Source organism: Acromyrmex echinatior, chromosome 10 (assembly GCF_024713525.1).
Source record: "Acromyrmex echinatior isolate Ae372 chromosome 10, ASM2471352v2, whole genome shotgun sequence".
NCBI classification, from domain to species: domain Eukaryota; kingdom Metazoa; phylum Arthropoda; class Insecta; order Hymenoptera; family Formicidae; genus Acromyrmex; species Acromyrmex echinatior.
Genome location: NC_141861.1, coordinates 14,042,717 through 14,063,083, shown reverse-complemented (window position 1 = coordinate 14,063,083; position 20,367 = coordinate 14,042,717). Strand labels below are relative to the sequence as shown.

The window sequence follows — 20,367 nt, the reverse complement described above, 5'->3', positions numbered from 1 at the left end:
CGCTTCGAAAGAGAAATCGAAATATGAAATCGGTCAATCTTTATTGATTTATCAATCTTGATATATTTGTATGTGCTGAACTCAAATGTGAAGTTTAAAATTTTCCAAAGTCCGAGGAACTTTGTGAAAATGCAATTTTTCTTCTTTGAAGAAGAATTATATTTTCACAAAGTTCCCCAGACTTTCGAGAATTGTAAGCTTTACTTTGCAGCAAAATATATTACCCGATGAACAAATAGTAACTGAACAAGAAATCTCTTTTTCTATTATAATGATCTTAAAAACTGCAACTTTTTTGCAATGTAAAAGTCAGTGCTACATGACATATAATAACATGAGCAAAAAACATGAAATGAATGTCCATACCTGTGTGAGCATGCGTGCATTTCTACTTTTCCACCATCAACATTAGCTTTATCAAAGATACATCGCATGGTGGTTACTGAATGGGATATCTTAAGGTAAGGGACTCAACTGTCCCCTTTCGATCTTAATGATCTTTTTCTCTAATGAACTTTTAGTATGTTATTCTCCAGACAAAAATAAGTGACACGTATTTTTATACGTGTCCGTTTTCATTTTTAAGGGGTAAAACATTCCGAATAAAATCGGTTTCTCTTTCGAAGCGAATATTGTCGAAATTGTAAGAGATGAATAAAAATGTTTGAAATGAAAGTTGTATGATTTCAAACATACTTTAGAAAAAAATTTATTTTATTTTTTTTTATTTAATTATATAATATAATAAAAAAACTAAAAAATTTTTTTCTTTTTTTAGGACAAATTTTGGCCTAAACTGCCATCATTCTTTTGTATTCGTACTCTTTTATTATTCTATTAATTTAATTATTTTATTAATCGACATATTGAAGATAGATCATGGTCGAAATATTTATGATCTTTATATGATTAACCTAAATATTTAAAATGTATGACATTCGCTAAAAACATTTTGTGTTATAGTTGTATGGTCCTTTTATCTGTGTGTTTATATTTATTAAGCCACTTCTAAATTTTAAAATATTAGGTGTTGGAATTAATTCGTAGCGTTTTTAATGAAAGAATGTTATTTATTTCACATGAGCATTAAAAAATACATTAATGAAAGTACTTCCCATCACTTGTAAAACGCTACGAATTAATTCCAACACCTAATAATTTTTAAAAATAAATATGCATATTAGAAACGATCTCCCAAATTTTAATGACCTTGACATATGTTATCAAGGTTATGATTTTGAATTACATTCAATAAGTTTTACAAAATGGATGGATATAACAGGGCAATAGGAGTCAAGTACGATAATTCTTGTGCAAACAATACAAAACAATTGTATTAGTAAATATTGGTTAACAAAACAACTTTATTAATAATTAATTCGCTTACATATTTTGGCTCACTTTTGAGCCATCCTCAGAGACAATATGATGTTGTAATTATAAAAAATTTTTTTACAAATTAATTCATTTTAATGAGCCACATTTATCTATTAACGGAGATATATAATATAAAAACGAATTCTAGTAACAATCTAGAATGCAATAATAACAATCTAGAATGTATTAAAATTATTAAAAGGTAAATTTAAAGGTAAATTTGTTGGAAGTAAAAACGATTTATTGTGAAATAATAGAAGGTAGCTCACTAAAACAAAAATTCACCATATCGCAAACACTTAAATTCTATCGGTTTAATTACAAAATCAGTCTTTCACCATTCAACAAATCAGTGTCAATTATGTTGAAATTAATGAATAACTTTTAACACCTAAAACGTTAATCGCAAAGAAAAGGAAAAAGAAGGGAAAAAACTCTGATATTAATTATAATCCAGACGGACATTAAAACCAAAACTGAATCTTTAATAATTTAATCTTAATGAAACAAAATACACTGATTAGCTGGTAATAACAACATTTCGATATTTATAGTCCGTTTACAATTGGAAAGTGATACATTAAGAATATTAAGAATGATCAAAGACTGATTTCTGAATAAATCGATAGAATTTAAGTGTTTGTGATAAAGTGAATTTTTGTTTCTATTATTATATTTTATAATAAATCGTTTTTGTCCCCCAACAAATTTACTATTAATAATTTTAATACATTTTAGATTGTTATTAAAGTTCGTTTTTATGCAATATTATAGTTTCCGTTTAGGTAAAAACTCACTGAAATGAATTAGTTTGTAAAAAAATTTTTTGTAATTGCAACATCATATTGTCTCTGAGGATGGCTCAAAAGTGAGTCGAAACATGTAAACGCATTAATTATTAATAAAGTTGTTTTGTTAACCGTATTGGTTTGCACAAGAATTACCGTGTTTGATTCCCTATTGCCCTGTTATATTCAACCATTTTGTATCATTAAGAAGTCTTTAGGAATTAATTTATATTTAGTCATGCAACAGATTTAGTCACTCGTTATTCGTTAAAAAGTTATTAACAAAAAAAGTTTAAAAAATAACGTTGCATTTCTACTATACACATAAGGTAAATGTATTGGACAAACATAAAATGGATAAACATAAAAATTTTAGTTTATTATAAATGCCTAGTAAGAATAGATGTTTTCTGAAACTAGATCCATTATTGAATATGTTATTTGCTTCAATTGTAAATTATATTTAGTTATAAACATAATATGAGTGAAACGTCCTAATTATTGGACAAATAAATGATGTGTCTCTGTGTCCATAAAAGTATTACCCAATTATTGGACAAATAATAAATAATTTTTTATTATAGAAGAAAATCATATTTTACTTAATAGAATTGTACAAGATATTTTACTGGAAACATTGAATGGTTCGTGAGTACCAATGTAAAATCATTGACAGTGGAATGTTTTTAGCAGCATTTACGGTATACAGAACGATAAAGATCTTTTTATCACTGCCATAACTTTATGCACTTTTGATCCCTTTTAGCAAGAACACGATCTCTGCTTGGATTTAAAAAAAAAAGCATTTTCATCACAATTAAATACACGTGGATCGATAAGATTTTTAAGTTCGAAATGATGTCGTATTTCAGTAAATCAATCTTTCCTTTGTTGTTATGAGCATCGCTTAAATTTTGGCTCACCCGTTCCGAAATTCGAGGATAATGTTTTAAAAAGCTGTCAAACCCAAATGTCTTCCTGGTTGATTATCTTTAAATGGAGAAGTTTTTTTACTAATTTCAAAATAGAGTTTCACATTGTCTAAAAGTTACGTTTTGGTCACGGGACATTTTGCATCAAAATATTGTAAAATTCATGTTTTAAATTCATGTTTTAAATTTTATTTTCATTCTCGAAAGATAAAATTTTGGTCTTGGTCGAATAATTAGCGTTCCACGATCACCTCGATTTTTTAAAAATAAAGTGCTTTTAGGAATATTGTACTGTTGCGACGCTTTCCTCATGAGAGAAAAAGTAGAATTTATTGGATATTGCTTGTCGTTCATTGTTCATCGCGTCCAATTTATAGTAGGCATAAGCTTTCCACGCGAAACAAAGCCCACTCCCCCCCCTCCCCGCGAAGGGGCGTTTGACTTTTCACGCGAAACGAGTTTCACTCCATCTTCTCCCGTGCCAAGCGGCGTCCGACTTTTTATGCGAAGCGAGGTCCACTTCATCTACTCCTCAGAACTCACTTCGTGTGGAAATTCGATCGCCCCTTGACCGAGGGGAAGGTAGGGTGAAATTCGCTTGCGTGAGATGTCATGCGCTTCTTGGCAAAGGGAAGTGGAATTGAACTCATTTCTCATGGAAAGTTGTGTGTCCTTAGTCAGGAGAGGGATTTATTTTAAAATAGAATTTTTGTTTTATGTATAATAGTAGAATGAGTACAAAAAAGATATTATTTTTTAGACTTATTTTGTTCGTAACTAGCGAATAACGAGCGACAACTAAAATCTATTGAAAGTGATTTGAGGTCATGGCCTTGACTATGTCAAGATCATTGAAATCTATGAGGTCGCTCCTAATATGCATAATTATCTTTTTTTTCTTATACTATACATTGCCTTACTTTAGCGCGTGCTTCACGTGCAGCTTCGGCTTCCGCCGCCATAGCTCGTTGCAGTTGAACGGGTAATCGTACATCTTTGCTGTAAAATTTTACAAAATTATAATTTATTATTATTCTTATTGTTATCCAAATTTTCATAAAATTCCCATTATCATCACCATTACATACATAGGCATATATAAAGGAAAGACTCCAATTATGAGATATCGAGTGAATTTTCGAGGACAAAAAAAATATATAATAAAAAATATATGGGCAGAATTAAATAGAATAATAGATTATTTTGCAGAGAATTTAATAAGCTTTAGGATAGTGTTATGTAAAATTTTGTTCCAATTCTTTTCTTTTTTAATTTAAAAAAAATGTAAAAAGTGAGCAAATTGCAAAGTCAAAAAATTATACTCCTAATATGAGATGCCCCGAGAAATCGATAATAAAACGCAAAGTATATCAGTATTGCAATCAGTATTGCAATTAAAAAACTTAGTGTTTGTAAAATACAAACAAACACAGTCAGTGCGTGCAAAATAAGCATGCGATGTACTTAAGACTTGTCTTCAGATAGTTGAAACCAAATATCGCAAATAAGTACTCGATGATCATTGCAATTATCCTTTTTATTATTGTACAATAAGATTTATACTTTAGCAACTATGACATTGCATAGGTTATTTCATATTAAAAATACCCTGGATATCTTATATTACGATTTCCGGTTTTACGATTAAATCTTACGATTAAATCTAACTTTTGTAATTAAGCAATTCAAATATTCGTATTTTTCTATTAGTACGATCTTACTCTATCATTACATGAATATATTGCCAAATATTTATTTATTAAATAATAAACAAGATTTAAAGACATTTCATCTCAATAAAACTGAAGAAGACATCCAAATTCTAAAATATTTTTTTACAATGATTACGGGCATAACGTAATAATGAATTTTAAATAGTTTTTCAATCCAAGAGCAATAAATTCGTGGTGGAACCAAGATAGATAGGGTTAGTATAGCGGAAACATCTCATATCTCATATTAGGCCCATCTCATAATAGGCGGTTTTCCTCTACAACTATTTTATTATTTAACAACTATATTAGGGCCTGCGCATAATATATCAAATATTAGGAATAGGAATAAATATTAAGATTTCAACCTATCAGATATTAGTTACACCGGAGTTACACGATTTCTGATAGGTTGAAATATTAATATTTATTCCTATCTTTTTATATTTATTCCTAATATTTCCTTCATTATGCGCAGGACCTTATTGTATTAAGATAAATATTATATACTAAGATATATCTATTTATAACAATAACTTAAATCTTTTATAAAAAATCTACTCAATAAACAATTTTTACAAGAAGAAGAAGAATGTGTACAAAATATTCGTATATAAAAATATTAACACATACATATGCTTATATATGAAACATGTTCATATACAGGTATTCCTCTAACTTTATCATTTAAAATAGCTCTATTGTTTTTGATAATATAGGAAAATACTATAGGAAAAAGTTATTCGATTGGCAGGGATACATATTATGATGAGCAAACAATTTTTCTCAAAGTCATAGTTTTGAGATTTCAAAATTATCACGATTTTTTAATGATTAAAATGTAATAATTTTTAAAATGAAATAGCATATTTTCATTAATGCAGTTCATAAAAAAACAAATCCAACCAGATATGATATGTTCTTCAGATGACCTTGGACACAAAAAAAATCACATTTATAAAAAAAGAGTTAACATACTTAAATGTTTTCAATGAAGATATTTATATACTTTAATTCAGAAGATATTTGACAGAAGATGATTGCCAATAACTTCCATACATTTTTGAATGCGATAAATAAATGATTGTTTCGCATTTTCAATAATTTTTGAGACCACTCAATGTGATTTAAAACTACTAAAAGTGTTTGGAAAATGTTGGAAAACGCCTATAATTTTCATCCTTATCGCATATGTTACGTCAATTTTTTGGTGATAATGATTTTCAAAATAGGCAAAGATTCTGCAGAGTCCTACATCAGTTAAGATTGATCACCAATTCTTCGATATGTTTACAGACGATTCGTCTTTTACAAATCATGGATAGTTAAATACACACAATATACATTATTGGACCGTTGACAATCCACATTGGCTTCGACAAATACAACATTCATGAAGTGTAAATGTCTGGTGTGCTATTATTGGAAATCGCATTATTGATCCACTTTTTGGAAGGAAATTTAAATAGATAAAAATATGCAAATTCTTTAAGAGATGAATTACAAATATTATTAGACGAAGTTCCATTGAGCCACATTAGAATGTGGTTATAGCGGGATGATTGTTCAACAAATAATGCACTTATCGTATGTAATGTATTTAACAGAATGTTTCCCGATTGTGCAGCATACCCTGTACAATTTATATAGCCTAATTGAAAGAATCTTGTAATTCAAAGTCATATTACGCGTAAACGGTTAAAATTATAAAAAATTATGCGTAGGAGCTTCTTTGTGGAGAATTCCAAGAGCTTCATTTTTTTGTTGACACTTTTTTTCAAAAATCAATATTTTCCAATATAGATATATGCAATTTTTTTGATTTTTCAAAAATCAATATTTTCCAATATAGATATATGCAAAAAAGCGAATTTTTTATAGGTTTTTCAAAATGCCAGCCAAAACATGGCCAAATGTTAAATTTTATTATCAGATTCGTTTTCAGCAGCCAAAAATACGTGAAAAAATTTGCTGCCATTAATTTTTCAGGTCATGCAGTTCTTCTGAAGATTTATCATCTTTTTTTTCCGCTCGACTTTGTTCATTTTAACAGCCATTTTGAGTGCGCCATTTTGATTTCACGAAAAGATCACTTTTTTTTTTAAAAAGTGGTCATCTCAAACAACAATTTAAGCCCAAAGCGAATCTCGTAGGCCCCTCTGAATTTTGGACGGGAGGGGATGACCTTTTTGATAAAGAATGCCTCATATATATATATATATATATATATATATATATATATATATATATTAGGTGTTGGAATTAATTCGTAGCGTTTTACAAGTGATGGGAAGTACTTTCATTAATGTATTTTTTAATGCTCATGTGAAATAAATAACAATCTTTCATTAAAAAACGCTACGAATTAATTCCAACACCTAATATATATATATATATACATACGTGTGTGTGTGTGTGTGTGTGTGTGTGCAGGGTGCGTCACCAAAATCCGGACAAATCGAACAATTTCTTTAAACAAAATGTTTTTAATGAAAAATTATTGAAAAAATATTACAAAAAATCCTTTTACATGGCACTTAGAGGATCCCTATAGAGCACAATTATTCGATATATCCTCTATTAGCTTGAATGACTACCTCTATTCTCGATCTGAAACGTTCGCACGCATGTTGTAATGTAACGCTGTCCATGCCGACGAATGCTGCCTCAATAGCGGTTCTTAATGACGTCACATTGGGATGCCGAGACTTGTTTGTGACTCTTTCAACTACGCTCCATACGTAGTCCAAGGGATTTAAATCTGGGCTATTGGGAGGCCAGAATGGGAACCGAGGCGAGCAACTCGGTTTGCTCTGGCAGCCTCAGAGAGCATTTGTTCCATTTGTCTTTAATGTGTACGATTTGTATCGAAAGTCCTCCTCAGCAATTGACTCGCCGCATTGTTGACTCGCTTACACCACAACAATCGATACTAATTTTCGCAACGATTACCTTGGGTCATCCGAAATCAGGGCTTGAGACCTTTCGAGGGCTTGACTCTCTACGGGGGTCCTCGCGGTGCGTTCTTTCGAGTGACTCTTCCTCGCTGGCATACTGGAATCTTCGTTGGATTGTTCTAAAGCCATATATTTTGCCACAACGTCATAAATGGTTGATCTCGAGTATCCAAAAAACCAAATTATTTCTGTTGCTGAGCGCCCAACACGAAGGCCTTCGATGATCGCGGCTTTTCGATTATACTCTGCACTTGATTTCAACATCGCGGCCATTTTGAGAATATAATTGTTTACTAGAAGCATCAGGCTTTCTCGACGCCAACAACCTCTGATGGAGGCACAATATAGCGGAAAATTTAAATTAAAATTTGTCCGGATTTTGATGACGCACCCTATATATATATATATATATATATATATATATATATATATATATGTATATATATATATCTAAATGATTGCCTCAATTTTATTTTGGCACCCTTCCGATGCGCTGCGCCTTGACAAAGTTCGTACAGGTCCAATCCCTGGACAAAAGGATTAAGTTCCTTGACCTAAAAGAGAACTGACAGATGCCCTCCCCGAGTTGGATAATAGCGTCGCATATCGTTGACCTACATCTGGAATATAATCAATGCTTCCGACTTGTGACATCCGTCTCATGGTGATAACCATGATATGGTGTCAGTTGCGTTTTTCCTTGACCCCCTGCTAATTCCTTCTTCCCATCGAAATAAAAGAATTTTGGGGCCTGGACGTAACAGTATTCTTTACTTAATTATAATGGGATTCTTTAATTAATTTGGCGATTGTTGATACCAAATCTTTTATACGAATGATACATATTACTTGGATTGGAATAGCTTGGCTATTACATGGATTGGAATAAGAAGACCCTTCAATAAGAGTACCCTTGAAGAAGAATTAAAATTACTATTAATTGAGTTGAGAATTTTTTATTTGATATATATCTACCTGATATATATCTAGCTAATGTATGGAGCTTAGAATTTTTTTGATTGGCTCTAAACGGCAGCGATAAATATTCTCTCCATGGTTTACCATTGTGTTCCGAAAGCAATCAAATCAAATTTTTATGAGCTGGTTAAATTTGAACTCTGAATCTTCGGCATAGAAAGTAGCCGCGCTATACTCTACGCCACATTCTCCACATAAAAAAAATTATTTTCATTGAATATGTCGTTACTGCTACAAAATAAACAATTTATATACTTACATTTCGACTCGTTCCACTTTTATTCCCCACGTATCAGTCGCTTCGTCTAGGGCAACCTAATGTAGAAATGAGATTGTCAAAATGTTATAAATATATATTGCAAGCGACTCAACAACGTTGCAATACCAAGCATAAAAAATAAAAATATAAAATTGGTCGTGAAAATATAAATTTGAAGCGTGAATGTCACTGCGTATATGTTCGTGCAGTTATTATAAGATAACAATTCATGTGTGCTCATATTGTCCTCACACGTGCGTATCACATCGTGCTCACAATGAATGTCACTTTGCACGACATGATAGGGGTATGCGTGCAAGCACAATGAATCGCATTATGCAATCACGCCATGCACACACCGCGCTATTATCATGTTGTTCATTAGTGTTCAAAAAAATCAATACAAAAAAGTATCGATATTGGATTGTATATCGATATTAGATTGTGATCTGTATTGGGGAAAAATCAATACTGAATCAGTCTTTGTATTGATATTTATCGATACCTTTGCAAAACTTCTGGTTTTATTTACAGTTCCCTTAAAATAAATTCACATTAAAAAATGTATTTATTTTTATTACAAGATATATATAATATTTTTATGTGGACAGTTTTATCTTTTAATATCATTAAATTACAAAAATAAAACGTTTTTGAAATAAAATTTAAAAACAAACAGAAATCAATTAATCTGCTTATCTGATGACAACACATGAAGGGAACAAATAATATTTTATTATAGTATTTTATTAGTTCTCTTTACCAGTCTTTATAAATCACATACAAAATATATTCGGGGATCTACAATAGAAGTTGTAGCGGTAGTCTTATGTTGTAGAAAATTAATCAATCACAGTCGAATATGAGAAGAATAATCAACTATGATTGGTCAATTTTCTATGATTTAAGACTAGCTAAGATTCTACGATTTCTATTGTAGGCTCTATATTATCTCCTTTAAAATAAACATATGCGGAGTCTACAATAAAAGTCGTAGCGGTTGTAGAATCTTAAATCATAGAAAATTGACCAATTATAGTCGATTATTCTTCTCATATTCAATTGTGATTGGTTAATTTTTTACGACTTAAAATCCTACGACTGCTATGACTTCTATTGTAGATCACGCATAAAAGATATAATATATGCTTAATTTAAAGGAAATGAGATACGCCTCTTAAGCAATATCGATACTCCGAACGATCTCGGAAAGCGGATACGTACTTATATCAGAGATATATCAATATTGGATCAATATTTATATCGATCTTTTCGAACACCACTGCTCGCATGACATGATGGGGGCATGCATGCTAGTGCAATGAATCGCATTATGCAATCACGCATGCATTTTTTTCATATTTAACTGTGATTTGTTAATTTTTTACTTATGGCTTACATAGTTCTAATATTGTAAAACAGAAGGAATTTCCTAGGGCGAAGGCATGATCCAAAATATAATAGTAGTGATAATAATAATAATAATAGTAATAATAATAACGTCAAATGATTTTTCTTGTCCCCCTTCCCTCTCGCTTATGATGCAAACGTTAATGTAACCGCTAAGCCGCTACCGCTGCTATACATGCCGCATGCATGCGAGCAATATAAGATTCATATGCGTGCGACATCGTGCGGGTCATGTAAGTCTAATATTGCTCGAATGCGTGCGATGTCACGCGTGCGAGATATGTGAGTTTCACAAGTAGATCAAACAGATAACTTCATATTAAGATGCATATGTGTGACATGCGCGCACGCCGTGTGGATAATCTATGATATCACTGTGCGGGCATTTTGTTATCTGATAAGTTCGCGACGCTACCATTAGCTTTATTCGGAGTTTTGACATCGACAAATTTTTGATTGAAATTACTCAGAAATCGCAATCAATAATCTACAACATTTTCATTATATAATAATAGCGCGATTACGACTAATTCGAATAAAATTGATGTAGTCAAAATATTGAGATGTCAAAACCGAAATAGTCCCTAAAAAGGACTATTTCAGATTTTTCGATTTTTTTCAGCCACATGTATTAATGCATACATGTAAAGTATTTTGTTCGTCAAATTGTTTTCACAATGTTTTCATTTAAATGTCATATTAAAATTAGTAATGAAAATGAACATTAATATGCGCATGTGTAATAATTATTTATGAGGGGGAGAGAGAGAGAGAGAGGGGAGAGAGAGAGAGAGAGAGAGAGAGAGAGAACGTGCGTGCGTGCGTGTAAAGATGAGAAAAGGCAAGAGAAGGCAAGAAAGGACAAAAAAGAAAAAGCGAGAAAGGGGATGAAGAAAAGGGAGAGGAAGGAGAAAAGCGAACGTTTATGCTCATTTCTACCAATGTACATTAACTTTAATCTTGGTATAATACACTCTTCATTTTTTCTCTAAAAAAGATAAAGAGTAAGTTGAATCGAGATTAAAATTAAATTATGTTATTATATATTCAAAATACGAGCTTTTAATTACGACGAGTCTGATTAAAATTGACGTACTCAATCCGGAGATCTCAAAATCTTTTACATGAAAAAGATCATTTGCATTACGCCAAATTATTCGAGGGGCTTTCACTATGCTTTCACAATTATACATGTTTAAAATAAAATAAAAAAATAAAGTTGAATATTAGGTTACAACTATATTTATACAAAGATACCTGTTAATAAATATTATGTAAAAATGAAAATATTATAAATATGTATAAATCAATATTTTAAATACACACACATTGTGTGTGTGTGTGTGTGTGTGTGTGTGTGTGTGTGTAAATATTAGGTGTAATAAAAAGAAATCCATTATTTTTCCAATAGATAGCTTTAATAATCTGTATTACGCGTAGACTAAAGCCATCTATTGGAAAAATAATAGATTTCTTTTTACTACACCTAATATATAAATAAAGATAATATATAAAGATAAAAACAAATAAAAATAAAGTTAAAATGAAATAAAAATGAAATAAATAATATCTATGTAAAAATCTATAAAAATAATTATATAATAATTATATATGTAGAAAGAGTAAAAGAGAGGGAGAATAAAAATGGATAGATAGATAAATAAAGCATTTATTCCTATTCTAGAGCGAGCCCTCTAAGAACATATATTGACTGACAATGACTAATACAAAGAAGAAAAATTCGCTAATTACGAACAAGAAAGATTACAAAAATAAAATTAATAAATAAAAAACAATAACAAAAAATTGAATTAACAAAATACTAATGACAAAGATAAGAAACGAAAAAAAATAATAATGAAAAAGAAACAAAAAAAATGAACTCGAGTAGTATATGGGCAGTCAAAACAAATCCCCTCCACGTCTCCCTCCGGCGCCGTGGGTGTGGCTTAGACGGCCACACCTTTTGTCTGGAAAAGAAGCGCGCTCTGATTAGTCGAGAAGTGAAGGTGGGAGTAATAGGGTAATTAAATGGTGTGTTCTAATTGGTTTGCCTTATACTTGACAAAGATCTGATTGGTTCGTACCTATCCACGAGATGATTGGAGAAGGGAGGTGGTAGAGGATCTCTGACATAGAGGATAAAGTCCGAAAAAATAATGAGTGGAAATTGGGACTAACATTTTTTGTCGTGAGGACAAAAAATATTCAAAAATGTGCAAGTCTAGAGAGAATCTTATTTTTTGCTAGGAAGAATGAGGAAGATAAAACAGGAAATGAACGAACATGTTCAACTGATGCGACGCGTCGTTGAACCAGTGTGGTGACTCACTCGTTCGAGCGAGAGTAAGATTTTTATGATGTATGACAAGGATTTTAAGAATATGTATTGTACTTCTTGTACTTCATTTAAAGTCTATATTATACATATAACACGGAAATATGCAGAGAAAAAAGTTGATTATTAGAGGGTACGAGTGATTAAGAAACGAGGGTTTATGTTATACAAAAATGTATTTATTAATTCAAATTCTTTTTTTCAAAGAAGAAGAAATACATAGTTAGCATGAGAATAAACTAAAAAAAGTTTTTAGAAAAATTAAGCCAAAGATTCTCGCTTCGAGAAAATTATATGAAAAATTTCATTATATCTTAATTAAATTAATTCCAAAAATATTATATTGAAATATATATATCAAGAAAAGTTAAGTCGTTAATTTGTGTACGTACATTGCTACGCTCTATATCTTCGTAATTACTTCGCAACGTTAATTTTATAATTTCCCGATTAATAAAACTTACAAGTAGTTTTAGTTCGATTTCTTGAATTAAATATAGCGCACACTTATTAACATTATTGGATAAAGATTCTAATTGTTTTAAACATGCATCGACGCACAATGCTTTGCACTCCGAGGAAGGTAATTTTCTGCATTATAATTGTTGCTATGTACGTTCTTCGTTTCTTCGCTGGAGTTGAATCGTGCACGTCCTCTTTTTTTCGAATTTCCGTTGGAATTTTCTTCTTTTTCTTTATACGCTAGCAATATTGATTTTGCTCCGTAAGATGTGGTAGCTGATAGTGATACTTTTTATAACAATAAAGTTAGCTTTCATTTTGTTATCGCTGCTTAAATACTCATTCATGAGTCCCATGTACTACATGGGCTGAAAAGTCCCGGGATTTTTAATGAAAACAAGCATTTTTTGTGCAAAATTATATTTATTCCTCAACATAGTTGCCTTCGAGGGCGATACACTTGGTATAGCGATTTTCCAACATTTCGATGCCCTTTCTGTAGTACGAAACGTCCAAGCCTTCGAAATACGCCTCGGTTTCCGCGATGACTTCCTCATTCGATGTGAATCTCTTTCCCTGGAGCCACCGCTTGAGGTTTGGGAACAGATAATAGTTGCTGGGAGCCAAGTCTGGAGAATACGATGGGTGAGCAACCAATTCGAATCGTAATTGGTCCAATTTGATCATCGCTTTCAAGGACGTGTGTGACGGTGCGTTATCGTGATAGTACAGAACTTTTTTCTTCGCTGGGGCCGTTTTTTCTTTATTTCGTCGTTCAGTTTGTCCAATAACACTGCATAATATTCTTCTGTAATTGTTCTTCCCTTCTGCAGGTAATCGATGAAAATTATGCCATGCGCATCTCAAAAAACAGAGGCCATAACCTTCCCGGCCGAGCGTTGGTCTTTTGGCCGCTTTGGTCGGCTTTTGTGGCTTTTCAGCCACTCTGCTGACTGCTTATTGGACTCAAGCGTATGGTAATGGACCCACGTTTCATCCATCGTCACAAAACGTCGAAAAAAATCCGCTCGATTACGCTGCAACAACGCCAAACCGACCGTTGAATCATCAACGCGCTGCTGTTTTTGGTCGATGGTCAGCAAACGCGGCACCCATCGTGCCGATAGCTTTTTCATCTCCAAAACATCGTGCAAAATGTATCCCGCCCATTCTTTTGAGATGCCTACGGCCTCAGTTAACTCGCGCAACTTCACTTTACGATCACTCAAAACGATTCGATACACTTGCTTTGCGATTTCCGCATTCGTAACCTCTTTTGGCCTTCCAGAGCGAGGTGCGTCTTCAGTGCTTGTACGATCCATTTTAAATTCACTAAACCACCGATAAACTGTTGTTCTCGAAGGAGCAGATGTGGGATAACATTTCTGCAACCATTTCAATGATTGTTCAGAAGTTTTTCCCATCAAAAAACAATGTTTGATCAAGATGCGATATTCCTATTTTTCCATTTTTTTTACAAAGGCGAAAGTAAGGCCACTTAAACGACTGTAGCTTGTAAACGAATGAACGAGATGTCATGAAACTTCATACATAAACTAGTGACAGATGAATCTCTCGAAATGAATCATGTTCATTTTCTAGTGGCACCACCTATTGAAAAATCCCGGGACTTTTCAGCCTATGTAGTAATCTTGAAACTGTTGCCAGTAATCGGCTTCGAAATAAATCCCGTTCGTATTGTATCCGCTCAATTTCACAAGAGATTTGGAGATTCTTTTGTTCGTCCTTTACAATCCTACGTGAACAGGGGCGGCGGAGTAAATTTTTTGTTTGTGTGGAGCGGATCCGGATTCCGGCAGGCGCATGTGAAGGCGTCTAAAAAAAAGGGTCGAAGGAAGGAATCCTACTCTGAGAGGAATGGAAATATTTATAGATTTACACTTACAATATACAAAAACAAACAAAAAATGAGTAAAGTACACGAATATTTATTTTGCTATTCTTTATTTCTTTATTGCGAATATAGCTCGTAGAATGTTATTTTTATTTATAAATTCATTTATAAGCTCGTCTAAGTCTATCTCTTCTTTAAACGTATGAATTATGGCAATGCTGTTTAAAAGATTTTGGAGCATTGTAGAACGTAGATAATTTTTCATAAAATATGTACTAATTGCTCATAAAAATGTACCAAAAATTTTAATTAGCTGTAGTTCGACATATGTGGAAATTCCACACATGTCAAATTCACATGTGTGGAGTCCTCCACCATTCCACATACAGATCGTCGCCCCAATACGTGAATCGTCTTGGTATGAAAATTGTTAAGACCATACGTCGTTGGTAATATGAAATCGAGCGTTTCTTCTCGTCGTCGTCGTTACGTATCTTAAAGAATCGGGGAGTACATTCCCATGTTCGAATTATTATTGTACAAATAAGTTTCCGCTGTTTGACAAAAAACGGCGCCACTAGCAAGCTATGGTTAAAATTATCTGATGTAAAACATTATATCGTAAGGTTAGACATCTGTCAACAACATAATCTTGAAATACTAGCGATTTTGTATCAGCATCATATATTTTTTTTGTGCGAAAATGCCGAGTTTTGAACCGAATAAGCGTCATTTGCGGAAACTTTTGATTTATTTCTTTAATTTGAAGAAATCTGCAGCTGAGATTCATCGATTGCTTGTAGAAGCATATGGTGAGGCTTAAGTGAGAGAAGTTGTCGTGAATGGTTTCAAAAATTTAAGAACGGTGAATTTGACGTCGAAGACAAAGAACGTAGCGGAAGGCCGAAAGTGTACGAAGACGCGGAATTGGAAGCATTATTGAATGAAGATTCGTGCCAAACGCAAAAAGAACTTGCACTTACATTATGAGCGACTCAACAAGCAATTTCACATCGTGTTTGAAATCATTGGGAATGATTCAAAAGCAAGGGAATTGAATTCCATATGAACTGAATCCGAGAAACGTTGAACGCCGATTTTCCATATGTGAAATGCTGCTTGTCAGGCATAAACGAAAGGATTTTTTACATCGTATAGTCACTGGTGATGAAAAATTGATCCACTACGATAACCCAAAGAAGAGGAAATCATGGGGATCACCTGCCATGCTTCAACATCGATAGCCAAGCCGAATATTCATGGAAAAAAACTCATGTTGTGTATTTGGTGGGATCAGCTTGGTGTCGTGTATTATGAGTTGCTCAAACCGAACGAAACCGTTACTGGGGCTCTCTACCAAACATAATTGATGAGATTGAGCCGAGCACTCAAGGAAAAACGCGCCCACTATTACTCCAGGCATGACAAAATTATTCTCCTGCATGACAATGCTCGACCACATATTGCGGCGCCGGTCAAAACCTGGAAACATTCAATTGGGAAGTTCTACCCCACCCGCCGTATTCACCAGACATTGCCCCTTCCGATTATCATCTATTTCGATCGATGGCGCATGGCCTGTCTGAGCAGCACTTCACATCATATGAAGATATCAAAAATTGGATCGATAATTGGATAGCCTCAAAAGATGAAGCGTTCTTCCAACGCGGTATCCATATGCTACCAGAAAGATGGGAAAAAATAGTGACTAGCGATGGCCAATACTTTCAATACAACATTGTGTATCGTTCTTTCACAATAAATGCTTAATTTTTTATTAAAAACAGCGGAAACTTATTTGTACACCTAATAGTATTTTTTGGTCATTGTTCTTACGCAGTAATATTAAATTCAAGTGAACCAAGATAGCAATTAAAAACACAAGAAGTACAGTACTTGTTTGCTCGCAAAGCTGAAGCTGCGGGCGACGAGACTCGAATAAAACGGATTTTCGAGTCGTCATCATCTTCCTCTCCGACGCTACGTAATAAAATTATTCTGCGCGCGCAGATGAAAAAAATGAAAAAACATAAACTTTCTCTAAATTTTTCTTAATAATTTAAAATAATCTATACACCACAGAATTCAGGAGGAGAGGGGAGTGAGATAAAACGAGAATGAACAGGAACAACAGGAACAAAAAAGAACGTTTTACGATTCCTCTTCTGCTTTTTTTATAAAATGACAGTGGAAGGAATTTGACCAGCCGAAAAGAGAAAATTTTTCCGCAATAAACCATAAGGAAAAAAGAATTAATTTAGGAGTTTTCTAACGAATAAGAAATATTACATCAATAACCATCGAGTTTTTTAAAAAAAAACAAGAAGATTTTTATGAAGCGTCTTCGATTTAAAGAGACAGAGGTATGACAAAAAAAATGTTAAATTAAGTTGGGTAATGTAGGAAAATTTATTCTTCCCTTTTTTCTGAAACTTTTGTGTATATTTCTAAAAGAAAAAATACGGAAATTTATAGAATACAAAAATTAAGTATTAGTTATATTGATAAACGTGAGAAAAGTTTTAAGCCAAAGAAGTTATGTTCAATGTTCGCCATGATTTTTCCCTCATAATGAAGCAAATCCTGAAGAAAGAAAAACTAACAAAAACCAAGTGATATTGTTGATCGAGCGAGATATAGGAATTTTTATTAAAATTGCATTTTTTTCTTTTGTTGAAAGATTTATTGTTTATCAGTCGTAGATTAATATTGCGTGAGAATCCTTTCAAGTAAGAAGATACAGAAAAAAAACAGAAGAAAAAATTTAAAACGTGAGATTCATCGTATCAATAAAAATTTTGTAATGTGACAGAAACTTTTCTGGATAATAATAGAAACGAGAGCTAAAAATTTTATTAGAGTAAATACGAAGGGAGCGATTTTCGAGATAATTTTTATGGGAGAGAAACGGAGCTAGATCAGATACGGGGTTGGTCATAACTAGGAAATTTTTGTCGTCTCCTACTTCTCTAAATTTTACGAGAAAATCACTTCTAGTAAAGGAAGCGACCAATTATCAAAATTGTTAAAATCTATCGGCCAATGAAGGGACTAGCTTTTAGCGATTCTTTTCGGGGGTGTAATTTTATGAATATCGCTACGAGCATAAATGGCACGCACTAATCAAATTAAAGTTTAGTCCTACGTTCAGACTTTGGTGTGGAAGTGGATTAATTTTACGTTGACTATTTGCGAGTCGTTTTTAATTTCATATTTAAAAAATGAAACTTCGCGAATTACTCGCCAAATTTTTCGTCATTGCTAACAACTTGAATAAAAAATTGTTGCCGATTATCTGGCAAAGTTGTCAGATAATGGCGAAAAAAATTGTATATTTAATTTTCGAAAATTTCGTGGGTGAATGCTTCAGCATATTAGTGTGCATTATACTGGGGCATTGCGGTGGTGATGAAAGACCGAAAAATATAATCGCTCGTCATCTAAAAATACGCAAGTCTTTTGGTCATGAGAATGATGACACAGGGGATCACATAGCTGACTTCAAGCGACACACTGGACTAAGCGGTAATAATTTCTAAAATAAAATCAAATATACATTAGCATTAAAAGTTTATTTTATAATTAAATTATAATATTTATTTCATAGAACCGAACTGTATTATAAGAGCGATACCGCATTCAAAAGGACGTCTTAATTTAAAGCGACGTCACCCCGTGAGAGAAGAAGAGGAGGGAATACCAACGAGTAAGTTTTGAGAAAATAAATATTAACTAACGTTTATTAGAAATTTTGATTATTAGAATATTTTATTTTTCTCTAGGAAGAGTACGAATTGAACCGGAAAATAATGTTTCGCCTCCGCGTGACGTTCCTGTCATCGTAATTGGTAAGTATTTTACAAATAATCGAGAAATCTAGTTCGTATAATATAGATGTAATGCAATAAATTATAAAATCAATTTTGTTTTAAATAATGATGATAATGACAACAATGATTGGAATTTTGATTTGAGTTCGTCTGATTTGATTCGAGCACTGGTTCTCCAGGTTTCACCATTTCCATAACATATAAGTTCTTCAAAAAAAAATAAGCTAGTCGAATATAGAAAGTTATATGCAGAGTTCAAAAATAATAACACGGTAATAAATACAAAAATAAAAATTACGGTAATTATACAAATTAGGGGACACTGCGCCGATGATCTTGAGAAGATTTTAGTTGGCAGTCACTGTTTATTAAAAAGTTATGAACAAAAAAAAGTTCAAAAGATAAGCATTATTTCTGCATTATTTCTGCATTATTTCTGCAATACCAAACACTATTCTACATAAGTTTTGACTTTCAACACGAAGCTACTTTCATTCCCCTCTCCTCCTGCAAAGGAGCGCACGATTCTCACCTCTGACTTTCATCTTTCCCCCTCCTCTCTGCTTCAGGGATATACGACTTTCACCTCCCCTCCCCTCCTCCCTGCTTGAGGAGCGCATGACTCTCACCCCTCCTCCCCCAAAAGAAGTAAGAGAGTCGGAGGTGAGAGTTGTGCGTCCCTGAAGCAGGGGGGAGGGGGTGAGAATCGGAGATGAGAATCGTGTTCCCTTTTGCAAGAGAAAAAGGAGGGATAAAAGCCACTGGGAGGTGGAAGTCAGTTAAAATCTGTTGAAAGTCTTTCAGAGTCATGATCTTAACGACATACGTCAAGATCAAGGTCATCGGAAGATAGTCCGTTATACTACATATTTACTCAATTGGATTTGACTTGTAGTAAAGCATGAAGTACATATTTTGCTTCTCAATTCGTATATTTATTATTTTATTTTATCAAATAAAGTAGTAATAGTTTTATAATATGTAACACATTTAGTTTTCCAGTGTTGGTGGATATATTTCAGCCATAATTTTAAAATATTCGTCGATATATTCGAGAAACAGATATTTACGTTTAAATGAAAATTCGGCGAAATAACTAACATAATAACTAACATATTTCCGTCGACTATATCGTAGAATATCATCACGTACTTCATGCCAAGTTCTATATTCTGTGTGTGAGCACCTGTGCTGGGATTGACAAAATTATATTTATGATTTACTGTAACATGTTTATATTGGGTCATTTAAAAAGTATCCGCGGTTTTTTCATTCAAAAATTGAACAAAAAACCGCGGATACTTTTTAAATGACCTAATAACTTTCATTTTCCAAACAACTATATCTCCAACAGTCTGACACAATTATTGAGTCTGGTTTACTTTATTTCTTTATGATAGCTAGTAAAATGTTTGCCGATCGATTTTCAACAGGTTCAATAAACATATGATTTGTATTTCTCTCAATGC

At 32.7% G+C, this 20,367-nt stretch overlaps 1 protein-coding gene and 1 pseudogene across 6 annotated transcripts in view; both read right to left on the bottom strand.

Annotated features, from left to right (window-relative positions):
• Positions 1–3,978: 3,978 nt before the first annotated feature.
• The window catches only part of LOC105143768 (band 7 protein AGAP004871), a 364,599-nt gene continuing 348,210 nt past the window's right edge, over positions 3,979–20,367 (bottom strand). For 4 of the 6 annotated variants that reach the window (XM_087410060.1, XM_087410053.1, XM_087410052.1 and 1 more), the window contains 2 exons: positions 9,004–9,059; positions 3,979–4,096 (listed from right to left, as the gene is read on the bottom strand). In XM_087410060.1, coding sequence (XP_087266186.1) covers positions 3,997–4,096; positions 9,004–9,059 — 156 coding nt within the window. In that variant the 3' untranslated portion in view covers positions 3,979–3,996. The remainder of the gene's footprint in view (positions 4,097–9,003; positions 9,060–20,367) is intronic. The other 2 variants (XR_015546298.1, XM_087410057.1) reach the window with 2 other exon arrangements.
• LOC147908418 (uncharacterized) lies at positions 11,066–20,344 on the bottom strand (annotated as a pseudogene).